Genomic DNA, 14,600 nt, shown 5'->3' with positions numbered 1-14,600 from the left:
TCCAGTCCAGGGAAGACATGGCTTGGCAGTTCGGGCTGGACTGTTCCCATGAGGCACAGGGTCAGACTGATTTGCTTATGGCCATGCCTGAACTGGGGTGGTGGAGTGAGCTAAAGAATGATGATGGATTAAACCCAGATCGGTTGACTGGGGGTGAGTGTTTGATTTGCTCAAGCGCTCCATCCATCATCCCCCTTGGTATCAAATACCCCACTCGTCAGTTTTATTGATGGGCGCATGTTATCTATGTGGCATGCAGAACAGTACACACAGAGAAGGAATATGCGCAGCATTAAATAACATAACTTTGTAGTAAAAGAAACAAAAAGAGAACCTGGCAGGCCTGGTGGCGGGGGTCTGCCCCGGAAAGTAACAGGATGCCCAAAGGAGGATTATCAAATGTCAGGCAGAAAATTAAGAATGTACAGTGGCAAGAGCCGCTCAGCTTTCTGGAGAGGGTCAGTGTGTCAGAGCGGGGGGTGGTCTTCAGGAGTCATTACCGAGACAGTACAGTTTGCGGGGATAATGTCGGCCGCTACGTCGGGTCCCCATCAGTGGCATGTATGGGAAACTGGCACAATTGCATTCTGCCGAACCTATAGCCTGTGTCGTTAGCCCACCCCATTGTTAGCCTAGTCACCAGCAACTCAGTAATATATTTAGAGTTACCCTATGTTCATCCCCTCGTCTGCAGAAGTGTGAGTTGGCGTAGTATGTGTGGTAGTCTGAGAACAGATTTCAGCTTCATTTTCACTCTTCGTCCAGGATCCTTCCATGTGCCCTCTTGGGTGCCTAGCCTGATTACACATTGGCAGCACTCTTTTAAATTGAAATATAAAAGTGCTGGCAGTCACTATCCATAGTACCTCCTGGCTCCTGAGAAGTGCTGGTGCTCTCCCATTAAATGTATTGGAGCAGTGCTGAGAAGTGCAGGGACTCTTTCTTTCAAATTAAAGAAATGCACGTTTTCAGTACCAGGCAGAACCTGCCCATTTAAAGCACTGATGCACATGCAAAGTAGTGGGCTAGAACCAGGTGTTAAAGAAAATTATGACCAGTTGCCAGTGCAGAGCACGGCACCAACAAATATGCCCCCTCGCAGAATACGGACTGGGGTTCGGTGGCAGCAGCAAAACACTTGTTCAATCTGGACAGATCCCCAAAAAAACAAGCAAAAAGCAAAATTAATTGTATGCAACAGCAATGTTAGAAGCCATTTCAGGCAGTTATTGCGAATAACGAGTCTCCCATTTGGAGAGGTACAACATTAAATGCTGACTCATGCCTCGTGCTGGAATTACACAAGTAGGTTAAAGGTCAAAGCAGAGGGGTGAGGCAGAGCTCAAAGCATCTGTGTGTTGCATGCTCTTCAACGGGCAGGTCCCCGCAGATGCGGGATGACTCACGTGTTCCAGAAGGCTTCACGATCCACCCCTTTCTGCCTTAATCTTTTGTGGGCATGTTTCCAACTTCTACAGATGTCAAACTACTAACCGGTTGCAAAGAACACATTTTACCTGCACAGGAGCCTTTCGAGGAGTGCTTTGCTCTTGGCACGTGTTGCAATAGAAGTGTAAGAGTGATTCTGAGCAGTTCAGGCAGCATGAGAGAGGAGATGGCGTCCGTTCTGTGCTCCATTCGTCCAACCATTGGTGCTCTTCCAGTCCTTCTTGCTGTGTCACTCATGGCTTCGGTCAACTGTGGGAAGCTGTTGGTGGTGCCACACGACGGAAGTCACTGGCTCAGCATGCGCCTCGTGGTGGAGGAGCTGGGGAGGAGAGGCCACCAGGTGGTGGTGGTTGTGCCAGAGATCAGCCTAGTCTTTGATGGCTCTGAGGGGCACGCGCTGAAGACCTACCGAGTACCATTCACCAAGGAGCACTTTGATGGCACCCTCAAAGCTGTAGCATTTGATGCCTTTCTTGAGCATCCCCCACTGCAACAAATATTGTCCATCAGGAGGTTGATGACTAACGTCACCGGCATGATGGTCACTGCCTGCGAGCACCTCCTGCATGACCAGGAACTGATGGCGTATTTGCGTTCTATGGAATTTGATGCTCTATTAATGGACCCCTTCTATCCATGTGGCACAATTGTTGCTGAGCACCTGTCTCTCCCCAGTGTGTACTTCCTTCGTACTATCCTCGGCGGGATGGACGAGACAGCATCCCAAAGCCCTAGTCCTTTCTCATATGTTCCAAAGGCAATGTCTACAAATGCAGATCGCATGACATTCTTTCAGCGAATACATAACCTGATGGTGGCGCTCTCTGACTACTGGCTTTGCTATACCCTTTATTCTCCATTTGAACGCCTGGCTTCCACATTCCTCCAGCGGGAGGTGACTTACAAAGAGCTGTTCAGCCGAGCATCAATCTGGCTTGTGCGATATGACTTTGTCTTTGAGTTCCCGCGTCCCGTCATGCCCAACATGGTCTTCATAGGCGGTATCAACTGTGCCAAGGGAAAGCCTCTGTCTCAGGTAAGCTCCTCCAGTTCAGCATCAATTCACTGCCTTACTCACAGTGCTGAAGTTCAACAGTCGACCTTGGCATCTCATTGGGTATATCTAAAGTCAAACATGATGTATGCCTCCACATGCTGGGAATTTGTCAGACGAATAGTGGATTCACAGAACTTCCACACTCAGTCATGCTTAACTTAATAATGTCCTAACTTATGCACAGAAGGACACAGCAGCCATTTATAGCTTAGGCCTGTTTTCATTGGCCCCTTTTGTGGAGAATCTCCTCGTTGCATAGATTTCACCTGTATGGGGTTCAGAAAATAGTATTTTTTTTACATTCTATTTTTATTTCCCCTTTGTGGAAAATATAGTCCATAAAATGCCTTTGTTTCCTACTAATGGCGTGTGAAAATAGAGAATATTCAGACACTTTCCCAAATTTCTTACAGTATTTACCCTAACATTAATCAGGTGTAAGGTTAGGTTTGCAAATTGATGTCTGTGAATATCCATTGGGTTAGCACTGTGTAAATGTGTTATTGCATTGTTGTGTTAAATTTCCCTAGTTGCTTTTTGGACAACCACCTGCAAATAGCAACATCTGCACAATTAGATAGCAAAAAGGTGTACAAAAGTTACATATGCTTTGCCTACATTCGGCGAATTTGGATGACACCTCCACATAATTTACACTAGATGTTTCTGCCTTTGTGAAGAACCACTAAGTCAAGCATAAATTAGTTAGAATAAAAAAATTCCACGCAGAAGTTCCACTTATTCATGGGTATATCTTTGTGATCTACAAGAGCAGACTGAAGCACAGATCTGATAAAGTTGTGATCGATTAAGAGATAGTAAGGTGATCAATAGCAGTAGCGCTGGAACTTGAGGTATGGAAGGTGCTGCAGAACCCCTATGAAACCAGAAAGAGTTTAGATAGAGAATGCACAATGAATAGCCCTGTCAAATGTTTTTTTCTTGCAGCATTTGTTGTATTTTGAAAGATAGACTGCCACATATGCCCCATTCTTTTAGTGTGGTGATGTTATTGGCCAGCAGCCCACTATAAAAAATATTCCAGCATCACTGAAGGTAACCTTCCAGAGGTTCTTCATGATTAGAAAGTGGCCATTGACAGAGGTTCCCCTTCTGTTCTTCCATTATTGAACTATGAAGTACCACAGCTGCTTGTGCCATACAATCTAGCCTCACTGAGCTAAGAGTTGGTCTGACGTGGTTTGTCTGTTGTTTTCAAGTGGATACTAACTTTTTTAATTCAGAGCCAACATTATCCTTCAAGGTCAGGTAAACCATAGACATAAATAGTTGCTTAGGGACCCATCCCAGACCCTTACAGATGTATGCTGATAGCAGCCTAAGTTAGGTGATTTCCTTCATCAGAATCCAGTTGTTGGGCTTTTTGGCACTAGGGTTCTGTGGTTTATTTATTTATTTTGAAGGTTTTATATAGCGCGAACAAGACTCTTGCGAGTATCAGAGCGCTTTACAAGTCGTGCACTAGCCTGATAAGGAAGTGTGCAACATGGTTGTGGGCCCTATGCAGCGTAGATACAGGTGTTGGTATGACGCCACTCATAGATTTTAATTGTAATGGCATTTATGTAGCGGTTACTACCCTGACGAGGCATTGAAGAGGTTTTTAGGCGAGTAGCTGGCTACTCCAAAAACAGAATGGATTAGTGGTGAACTAGTATAGTGAAATATGAAATTAATTTGAGCAGTGGATATGTTAGTATGTTATTTTGATTGAGAAGAATAGAAGAGGGAAAGGTTTGCATTTAAATAGCGCTAGCTACATCTAATGAGGCGTGGAAGTGTTTTTTGGCGAGTATCATGCTACTCCGGAACCCAAACAGGATTAGTGGTGAATTAGTCTGGGGAAATATGAAATTAATTTGAGTGGTGGATATGTTAGTCTGTTATTTGGATTGAAAGGATAGTTGAGGGATGGAAGAGACAAAGGTTTGGATTTATATAGCGCTTGCTACCCCTGATGAGGTGTTGAAGCATTTTGGAGACAAACAAACAACATTAGAAGCATAGCCACCACAGGGGGAATACTTAGGGACCCAATGAAGAATATCCGGTGTGTAATGGCCAACAGGCCCAAAATGAAAAATTGCAGAAATAAGCCATACAGTCCACTAATGGACCGTTTTCCTACAGCTGAGACCCAAAAAGAATAGAGAATTGTGGGCCAGAGTGGTCAGTAAGGTGTGGCTGAATGCTTACAGAGACCAAGGGAAACGCTGCGGAATAGCCAGCTGTAGATTATACAAGAAAAAAAGTTGCTTGGCTAAAACCGGTCCCGCCTCAAACGGAGGAACCCCTGCAAGAAAACAGATCAAATAAGTGAGATCTTCTAAAAAAGAGGCATTCAAGACTGAAAGCACTAAGCATGAATAAAGACAATGGAAAATGCTCAAAATCGGAATTCAACATGGGGCGTCTCATGTCCAGTTAGGTGCAGAGTAGAGTACTGATAGGGTGGATGATGGAAGGTCCATAAGACACATGCAAAAAGAACAATTGATGGACAGAATGCAGAACATGTCATACATTCCCCAGTACAGAGATCTAGGCCTAAATCCATCGTTTTTTTTTGCTCACCATACCATTCCAGTTTGGACCCGGCCATATGCAAATCAGTCTTGACTCTGAACCCAATAGGAACAGTCAAGCCCAAACTGCCATCCAGGTCCTCCCTGGGCGGGAAACAAGCATCCTAGCACCGGTTTCTGGCTTTCAGCCCTCATCAGCCAGGATAGCTTGACACCAGTGGCATGGAGAGCACGGGTCTCACGTTTGGGCATGCCCGTCCCACTTGTAATCAGTCTTGACCCTGCGCCTAATGGGAGCAGTCCAGCCTGAACTCCCAGGCCAGGTCCTCCCTGGGCTGGAAACAAGCATCCTAGGACTGGTTTCGGGCTTTCCGCCCTCATCAGCCAGAATAGCTTGACTCCAGTGGCATGGAGAGCACGGGACCCATGTCTGGGCATACTGGTCCCACTCTGGGTGACAAATGCAAAAAGAACAATTGTTGGAAAGAATGCAGAACAATTTCATACATTCTCCGCAGTACAGACTGATTTGCATATAGCTGTGTCTGAATTGGGGTGGTGAGCTAAAGAACGATGATAGATTCAACCCAGATCTGTGACTGGGGGTGTGTTTGAAAAGTTTCAGTGCTCTGTCCATCATCTCCTTGTGTTTGCTTTGTTCACCCTAAGTTGGCAGGGTATGCCCAGATGCGGGTCCCTTGCTCACTTTGCCACTGGATTCAAGCTAGCCTTTCTGGTGAGGGCTGTAAGCCCAAAACTGGTCCCAGGATGTTTGGTTCCGGTTCAGGGAAGACATCGCTTGGCAGTTCGGGCTGGACTGTTCCCATGAGGCACAGGGTCAATACTGATTTGCATATAGCTGTGTCTGAACTGGGGTGGCAAAGTGAGCTAAAGAACGATGATGGATTCAGCACAGATCTGTGACTGGGGTGAGTGTTTGAAAAGTTTCAGCGCTCCGTCCATCATCTCCTTCTGTTTGCTTTGTTCGCCCTAAGTTGGCAGGGTATGCCCAGACGTGGGTCCCTTGCTCACTTTGCCACTGGATTCAAGCTACCCTGGCTGATGAGGGCTGTTAGCCCGAAATCGGTCCCAGGATGCTTGTTTCTGGTCCAGGGAAGACATGGCTTGGCAGTTCGGGCTGGCCTGTTCCCATGAGGTACAGAGTCAAGACTGATTTGCATATAGCTGCGTCTGAACTGGGGTGGCGAAGTGAGCTAAATAACGATGATGGATTCAACCCAGATCTGTGACTGGGGGTGAGTGTTTGAAAAGTTTTAGCGCTCCGTCCATCATCTCCTTGTGTTTGCTTTACTCTATAGGACACTCCAAAGTACAACAAGCATTTACAATGCAACGGTTTCGCCTTTGTAAAAGTTAAAGCTATTGGCATTGTAAATGACAAATGTTGTATTTATGTGTTGGTTTTGAAAACAGATAAATAAATGGCATTGTCATTTACAATGCCAATAGCTTAATCTCTCACAAATGCGAGACCTATTGCATTTGCACACACACACAGAGCACAAACACACACCCAGAGCCACACACACACACACACAGACAGAGCCACACACACACAGAGCCACCCACAGAGTCATTCACATAGAGCCACCCGCACACACAGAGCCACCTACACAGAGCCACCCTCACACACACAGCCACCTACACAGAGCCACCCTCACACAGACAGAGCCACCCTCACACAGACAGAGTGGGGGGGGGACGGACACCTGCACAACTAAGAGGAGCGGGGGTGGGGGGGAGGGACACCAGCACAACCAGGAAGAGCGGGGGTGGGGCGGGGACCTGGATGAAGGTGTGACTCCAGCCACCGGAAATAGTGTACTTCTTAGCTTGGGCTATGAGGTGCTAGATTCTTGAAGATATAGCTCTACGTCCTGCAGGTCGGGATGGACTCCCAGTACTCGATCAACTGCAAAGGGCCAGAGCCCTGAGAGAAGAACGGAGGCTTTCTAGCTAGTGAGGCAGCAACCAATCATATCCATGTCCATGTCAGGGTCGAATCGAGGCCCACTTCCGGCAGAGCGAGCGTTCACACAGTGCAGAACTAGAGCTGGGTACTGGCGAGGGGGGCCGGGCCCAGTTCCAGAGAGATGTGAGGTCGGTAAGGCCAACTTGAGGGAAGCCTTCGTCTAGAGAGCACAAAACAAACGCCAATGAAAGCGGCAGGGCCAGTGCGAGCAGAACCAGTGGTCCAAGCAGCGCTGCACAACACGGTATGTCCTCACGCAGTTGAGCCAAGTTGGGGTCCAGAGATTACAGAGTCAGTGCGTTGTGGTCACTGAGGTGAATGGTGTTCAGAGCTGGGCTCCAGCCCCAAAGAGACAGTCCGTGAGATCCACCAGGGTAAGGCCTGATGCCAGAGGAGTCCGGGGCCAGCAGGGGAGCTCAGAAAAAACAAGCTGTCAAAAAGACTTCAGATCATAGTAAGTCTGAGGTTTCCAGTAGAGGGATGTGACGGGTCTCGAGACGCCCACGTCACGGCCTCTCATACATATTCAGCCCTGTCCCAGCAGATCCCAAAGGCATCAAACGCCCCCCACACCTGTGGCAAGGCAGCGGTCGCAGCGCTGACCCCCACATTCCAGGGGTGGCCTCGGCTCCTCGCGGTTTGGTGCACTCCATAGTGGAAGGAATAGCAGTGTTCGATGAAAAGCCAAAACACAGGAACAAAGGTCAGTCCTCAGAGCGCGCTCAGTCCTTGCTCCCTTCTCAGCTCACATTCACCCATGCGGCCAGGCTGCAGAGCTGGGACTGCTGCGTGGAAACGGCCCACATACAGATGTTGCTTTTTCCAAACTGAGGAATGGGGGGAGGGGAGAAGGGAGAGGCGAGGAGCCTGGAGAGGCCGCCAGAGGAATGTGTCTTACAGGCTGGGTCCTCGGGCTGCCAATGACACGAGTCAGAGGGTGGAAACTGTGGGCTGGGCCGAGAGCTGGGAAAGCTGAGGGAGGAACGGAGAGGCATTGGGAGGAACAAGGACTGCTCGCAGCCCTCATTCACAGCACTGAGCCCTCGCGGGCAGCAGACACCCACAACTGAGTGTATAGGAGCACAGGGTGACACTCGCAGACCAGGTGTAGAAACAGACTGTCCGCAGCTCACGCGCACTCTACAGAGACCTCACGGTACCAAAAACATCCCTCGGTGAGTGTACAGGGGGCGGCTGTGCCTGGGGCCCTCACCGACTGCTCCCTGTGAGCAGTCACTCTGAGGGAGCAAATGGTCCTCGGTGAGTTCATAGGAGCACGGGCTGTGCCCAGGGCCCTCACTGACTGCTACCTATGAGTCTGCTGCGGACAGTCTGTTTCTATGCACATTGCTCACGACCCGCCCTCCACTGAGTGCATAGCAGGGCAGGGTGTGTATAGCGCCCTCACAGTCTGTGCACAAAATCACCGCCGTCACTGATCGCAAAAAAAATCCAAATTGAGCGTTCAGCTGCATATTGCAGGCGCCTACCGGCGATTGCACAGAGCAGTAAATAGGAGGAGTAAAATGGCATAAACTGTGGGCAGGGCCGAGAGCTGGGACACCGTGGGAGGCGAGACAAACATGTCACATTATTAGCATGAAGACCTCGGTCCTTACAACCCTCCCCTTCGGCCCCCGCTGAACCCCCCTACAAAGACACACGCAGTGGATCAGCTGATGCATTCAAGAGCATGCCAGAAACACCACCCAAGCTACAACACTCAGAAGGAAGCACAGCGCCACACGTCCAGCTTCGCACGCATCACAAGCAGTGACGTTGCGTGGGACACTCCACTGTTTTAGCTAGGTGGGGGTCAGCGGATTCACTGGCGTCACAGACATTGTAGTCACAAAACGCTAGATAGGACAGCCACATTTCACAACCTTCTAATAATCGCGGAATACACACAGCTTGTAATAAGACACTCGTGTGGGCGGAGAGCAGGCTCTGGAGAGCGATGCTCTTTTATCGGAACAAGCAACTCAATGTGAGCCGGAGTTGTGGCCGCTGTCGTATGTCGGGGTGTGGGGTAGGGGCACTCGCTGCCTCTCCGAGTATTGCGGTATTGAAAGTCAAATGTCCACTCTGCGAGCTTTTGGCCCCAGACGCCTCACCTTTGTCGTCCACAGCTTGACGGTCCAGTCGAAAGAGGAGGTCAGGAAGAGATGCGAGAAGTCGACGGGCCCGGCGCCATCTTCGGAGGAATGACAAAAACAAACCTTTACAAAAAAAAAAAAAAAAAAAAACGCCCACCGCCGCAATGACGTTCTAAAAGGGGCGGAGAGAGAAAAAATCAGCGGAACGCCTACGAATCTGCTCGGACAATTACGGACAGATCTCTCTTCCAATGGCTAGCCTCCATTTATGGAGCTAGCCAATGGAAGAGAGAGGCGGAATAAAGCCCCTACTGAAAAACAAACGATTTCGCCTGCGCGATACTGCTTGCGCAGTAAACGCCAGGCGAAACCTAAAAACGAGGAATACTGATCTTCAAAGCAGTCAAATCTCAGAATATGTGAGGCAAAATTCTAGATAGAAAATATAACATCTACACAATTGTAGCTGCAAGAAAATATAACTAGTTAAAACAAAAATGGAGGTGAATGAGATCCAAACTGTAGATAGATAAGCAACAGGTGAGAGTAAAGTACGAGAAACCAATAAGATGAAGAGAAGGAAATAGGACTGTTCACAAGCAGTAGAAGCGGGAGCCAGAAATAAAGAGATGAATGAGGACACGAAAAGCTCTGGGCTCCTACTACAGACAGATAAATCAGTGGAACATGCGCAGAGCTTAAAGAGAAAGGTAGCAATAATGTAGGACCAAAGGCAACATCCCAGGCAAAGTGTGAGCCATGGTTCTGAAGAAGTGTAGAAATGCAGCATGTAAACAGGTCAAATGACAGGCCTGAATTACGTTAGCAAAAGAGGCGTTACAGTTTGGGCGTGCAAGCAACAATATAAATAGAGACTCGAACGTGGGAAAAAAAGGCCAAATAAAAATATAAAAGAAAGATAAACACTAAATCAACCTGCCCTGGACCCACAGAAAAGTAAGCAAAATGTCAAAGTCGAGCGGAAAGGTCCAGCCGCAGCAATCTCGGGAGGCAAAAATGCTTACAGCTTACTTGCGGGTCCCAGGAACAAGGCCCAAAGCATAGTAGAGGGCCAGGTCCCATACATCCAACGCAGATGACACTGCAGTTGTCTAGTCTTGGTGTGTCCATTGCAAGAACCAATGTGGTCCATGTGAATCAGTATACAGAGGATTCCCCAAAGGAAGCGATTGTGGGGGATGGCAATCTTCATATACCTGTTCACCTGAGGTACGAATGATAGATCAGAGCCCACAATCATCTTGAGGACCAGTTTCCTTAAGGATGCAACTCCCAAACCTAAAAGAACTTGACAAACCTCTCAGCCCAAGAGCGAAAAAAGAACCTTAAATCAGTGTATACAAGAAGCACTCTTCTGCTCTAGACAGCGTGAAATCCATTCCGATGTCAACCCTCCAGTAGAGGGCAGAAAAATATCCTAATAAAATCTAGCAGATCTCGCTCGAAAAAAAGACACAACCCTCAGGCAGAAGCAAGCATCAGAAGGAACTCGGGGACGTGAGCAGGAAAGAAGAAACATAAAGAAAGGTAATGTCATGTCCATGGAAATTCAACAGCTCTTCTTCGTGTGCTTACACCTGCGTGAAGTCGGTTATAAAAAAACTAAGGAGCCATTAAATACTGACTGTAATGGGAATCGATTCCAGGTGCTTTCCGTTGCCACGGAGCACATATGCCATTCCTGGGGGTGCGAATAACAACCCAATATAAACCGGGGGCTGTAGCCTCCTTGCTTCATGTCACTGAGCTGCAAAAGCAAACTCGTCTAGAACCATAAAATGCCCATAGACCAGATTTAGGCGGGAGACTACTTATTTTTCAACCCACAAATTGCTTTATTTGAGCTTTCTCCCGCCTGAAATGGCATTTTCTATAATAAAAGTCAAAGGGGAATTTTAATTCTCCCGATTTTTTATTGTAAATCTCCCACGTCACTGTCATAAAATGTTGTCATGTATGCTAGAACGTGTTGGTTACATCGATCATCAGGGAACCGAGGTAAGTGGGAACATGTTGGGCGAGCCTGCACCCTTCCCAAACGGAGCGGAGCTCTCAAGGGTCGCTCATCCAGTCCAGGGTTTTGCTTTTCATTCCGGGAGTCGTGATCGTACAAGTCCCATTGTAAAATTAGGGCTCTAGCATCAGCATGCAAAGAATCATCCTAGAATCTAGAGTGTACGAGTTACTTGCGGACAAACAAGAAACCTCACAGCTTTACCAAACTCAAAGCTGTTTCCTCCAAGGGCCTTTAACCAAGTTGGCTGGACCAGTTACAGAGATGCGCAGGAAAAAACACATCTCACCTCCGCCAAGGTATACCGTGACTGTTTCACTCGCCATTGTGTTCAGCTGAAACTGGTTTGAGGGGGGGGGGGGGGGGGGCTTGACTCAGATTTCTGCCCTCTGCCCGTAATGCCCTGCCCCCTCCACAAAACAGGGTTAGACAATGCAAATGTGTAAGGGTCAAAGGGCGGGCGTTTGCCTGCAGCAAATGAGCCCCCGCGCGTGACTCTGAACGTACGTGTCACGTGCAGAACAGGTTACAGCCCTGTGCGCGAGGAGCTTCTCTGCCCGCCACGGGCAGCTCACGGTGGGATACTGACTCCGCGGCTTCTGCTGTCAGAGCCCCTCCAAACCCAGCAGAAACCTGCACAGAACTTTGTTTCGGCAGAGGGTGAAGACCCGGAAGTTGGTGTTGCCTGCGACAACCTCGCCTCAAAATTCCGCCGTTACCCTAGCACCTCTCGTCTCGTTCCCGCAGGACCCTAAGAAAAAAACACTTTCTCCATTCAGCCATGCTCCCTGTCCCACGTTTTGTCACCTGGGCGTTGCCTGGGCTCCTTTGCTTGGCCCTCTTCAGCCTCACCGTCACCGAGGGCGGGAAGCTGCTGGTGGTGCCCCAAGATGGCAGCCACTGGCTCAGCATGCGGCCTGTGGTGGACGAGCTGCAGCGTCGAGGGCACGAGATCGTTCTGGTGGTGCCAGAGAGCAATATCATGATAGAGACATCGCACGCCTACACTGTGAAGACTTACGCTGTGCCTTACACCAAGGAATTTTTGGAATCAAAACTCAGGTCAATGGGCCAAGAAGTTTTTAGTGAGAAATCTATTCTGGAGAAGGTAGTTGCTGCCTATCGGCGGATATCCAACATGACCGAGATGATGCTCTCCACTTGTCGCCACTTTCTGGACGACCAGGAATTGCTCCAGAGTCTGAAGGAGAGTGACTTTGATGCTTTGCTGATTGATCCATTCTTCCCATGTGGGCAAATAGTAGCGGAGTACCTGTCCATTCCATCAGTCTTCTTCATGAGAGCGATCCCGTGTAGTTTTAACCACGAAGCGGCTCAGTGCCCTAGTCCAGCATCCTATGTCCCCAGGTTTTCAACAACTTACACTGACCGCATGGTCTTTTTTCAGAGAGTGAAGAACATGCTGATGGGTGTAGTTGAAAGCTTGCTTTGTCGCGCCCTCTACAAACCATATGGACTCCTTGCCTCACAGTTCCTGCAGAGAGACGTTACCGCATTGGAACTCTTCAGCGGAGCTTCAGTGCTCCTACTGCGCTATGACTTTCTCTTTGAATTTCCACGGCCAGTGATGCCCAACATGGTCTTCATTGGAGGAATCAACTGTGCTGAAAAAAGATCTTTGTCTCAGGTGGGTAACCTATAAGTCTAATTATAAAAATGTAAGGAATTGTATTAGTGGGTGGGCCGTAGACGAGACACCTCAATCACATTTACGGTCCTGGAAAGTCTCTAGATCCTGGATTCACAATAATTACAAATTCTGAATACCTAAGTGATATTGCTTAAGAATCATTGAACTGAATGATCCTGGTAACAGCTATCCCATCGCTATCCCCTGGGCAACGGCATTAAACGCGTTTTTGAACATGTGTGTCATTACCACGCCTGCCTTTACCACCCATATGCCTTTTACCACCCATATGCCTTTACTACGCATGCCTTCACAATGATTTTAGTTGTAAAGACATATGCATGATAAATAGTGTCAACGCTCTAGATTCCGAGCGAATTGGTGGGTGTGGTAGAAACTTTGGGGACATCCTTCTGCCTGGACGGGAATGGAAGTAGCAGGATGGATCAGGACGTGGCCTGGTGAGTAGGGCTCAGGGCCGGATCTTAGGGCTCAGGGCAGGGGTTCTGGGTAGTTTTTAGGGTTAGGGGCTACTTTTAGAGCTAAGGGCATGGGGCTGGGTTGTTTTTAGGGCTGGGGCCAGGGTAGTTTTTGGGGCTGATGGCCCGGTTCTAGGCGAGGAGTCGGGGTAGTGTTTAGGGCTGGGGGCTAGTTTAGGGTGGGGGGCTAGGGTGTTTCTAGAGCTGGGGCCTGAGTCATTTTTAGGGCTGGGGCTGGTTTCAGGGTGGGGGGGCTGGGGTGTTTTTTGGACAGGGATTGGGGTAGTTTTCAGGGCTGGGGCCAGGATTTAGGGCGCATGGTGGGGGACTGGGGTGGAATCTTTACCACACACATGCCTTTACCAATCCTGCCTTTACAACAAAATTAGTCCCACTTACAGTGAGTTGCCTATTAGACCAGTCCCCTGGACTTTGTCTAAAGCATATTATTAATCATAGGACCCAGAAACATGTATGTCTAAAAGAAAACAAAAACATAAACAGAGAGATTTAAAACCCATTGCACTATAGAATATTTTATATACATCTCGCCCCTGTCTCAACCCAGTTATCCCAGATTTCCCAGTATTTGGTCTTTTTCGTAAATTTGCCTGCTTGATCCAAAAGAGCTACCCTCCGAATAGAGTGGATCTATTCATTCTCCGTAGGGGGACATGGTAATAGCCATTTAATACAAAGCTCCCTGCGGGCTAGGAGAATCAAGGTAAATATTAGAGCTTTATGATTTTATGTTAGTTCTCGTTCATCAACTTCGCTATGGGGTAACCCAAAAATTACAGATATAGTTGTTAGTTTTATTTCTAGCCCCATAATATCTGATATGGTCTTACCCACTTTATTCCAATATGAAGATATTACCGGACAGCTCCAGAACATATGGACCTCATTAGCTCTATCTTCTCCGCATTTGGGGCATTTCTTGATCTCCCAATTTCCCATCTTTGAAATTTTCTGTGGGGTCCAATAGGCCTTATGAGCTGTAAAGAGGTGATTCTTTTTTAATGGTGCAGCATTTATACAGGAACAAAGATGACACATAGATACTTGCCCAATAGATTTGAGTTCTTCATCCGGCAGGTCATTCTTCCATATCTCCATAAATGAGGCCTGCTCCTCTTCTCCATTTTGGGCAAGTAAACAGTACCAGTCTGCCACCTCTTTTTCCTTAATGCCACTAGAGCAAATCTTTAGTTTAAATTCGAGTTTCCTTTCAGTTCTTTTTCCAATGCATTTGTCCAACTTATCAGTTGATGATATTTAATCTTTGAAA

At 48.0% G+C, this 14,600-nt stretch overlaps 1 protein-coding gene and 1 pseudogene across 3 annotated transcripts in view; both read left to right on the top strand.

Annotated features, from left to right (window-relative positions):
* LOC144823148 (UDP-glucuronosyltransferase 1A9-like) overlaps window positions 1-14,600 on the top strand; it is a 545,217-nt gene that overhangs the window by 220,488 nt on the left and 310,129 nt on the right. The window contains exon 1 of one of the 3 annotated variants that reach the window (XM_078681384.1): window positions 1,473-2,485. The exons of the other annotated variants lie outside the window; for them this stretch is intronic. Within the exon in view, the coding sequence (XP_078537510.1) occupies window positions 1,604-2,485 (882 nt within the window). The 5' untranslated portion in view covers window positions 1,473-1,603. Of the gene's footprint in view, window positions 1-1,472; window positions 2,486-14,600 lie in introns of those variants that run through there. 3 annotated transcript variants of the gene reach the window in all.
* LOC144825311 (UDP-glucuronosyltransferase 1A1 pseudogene) lies at window positions 11,650-12,842 on the top strand (annotated as a pseudogene).

Source organism: Lissotriton helveticus, chromosome 3_1, assembly GCF_964261635.1.
Source record: "Lissotriton helveticus chromosome 3_1, aLisHel1.1, whole genome shotgun sequence".
In the NCBI taxonomy this organism is placed as follows: Eukaryota; Metazoa; Chordata; class Amphibia; order Caudata; family Salamandridae; genus Lissotriton; species Lissotriton helveticus.
Note: the sequence above shows the minus strand (reverse complement) of the source record. Positions and strands in the feature narration are given on the sequence as shown.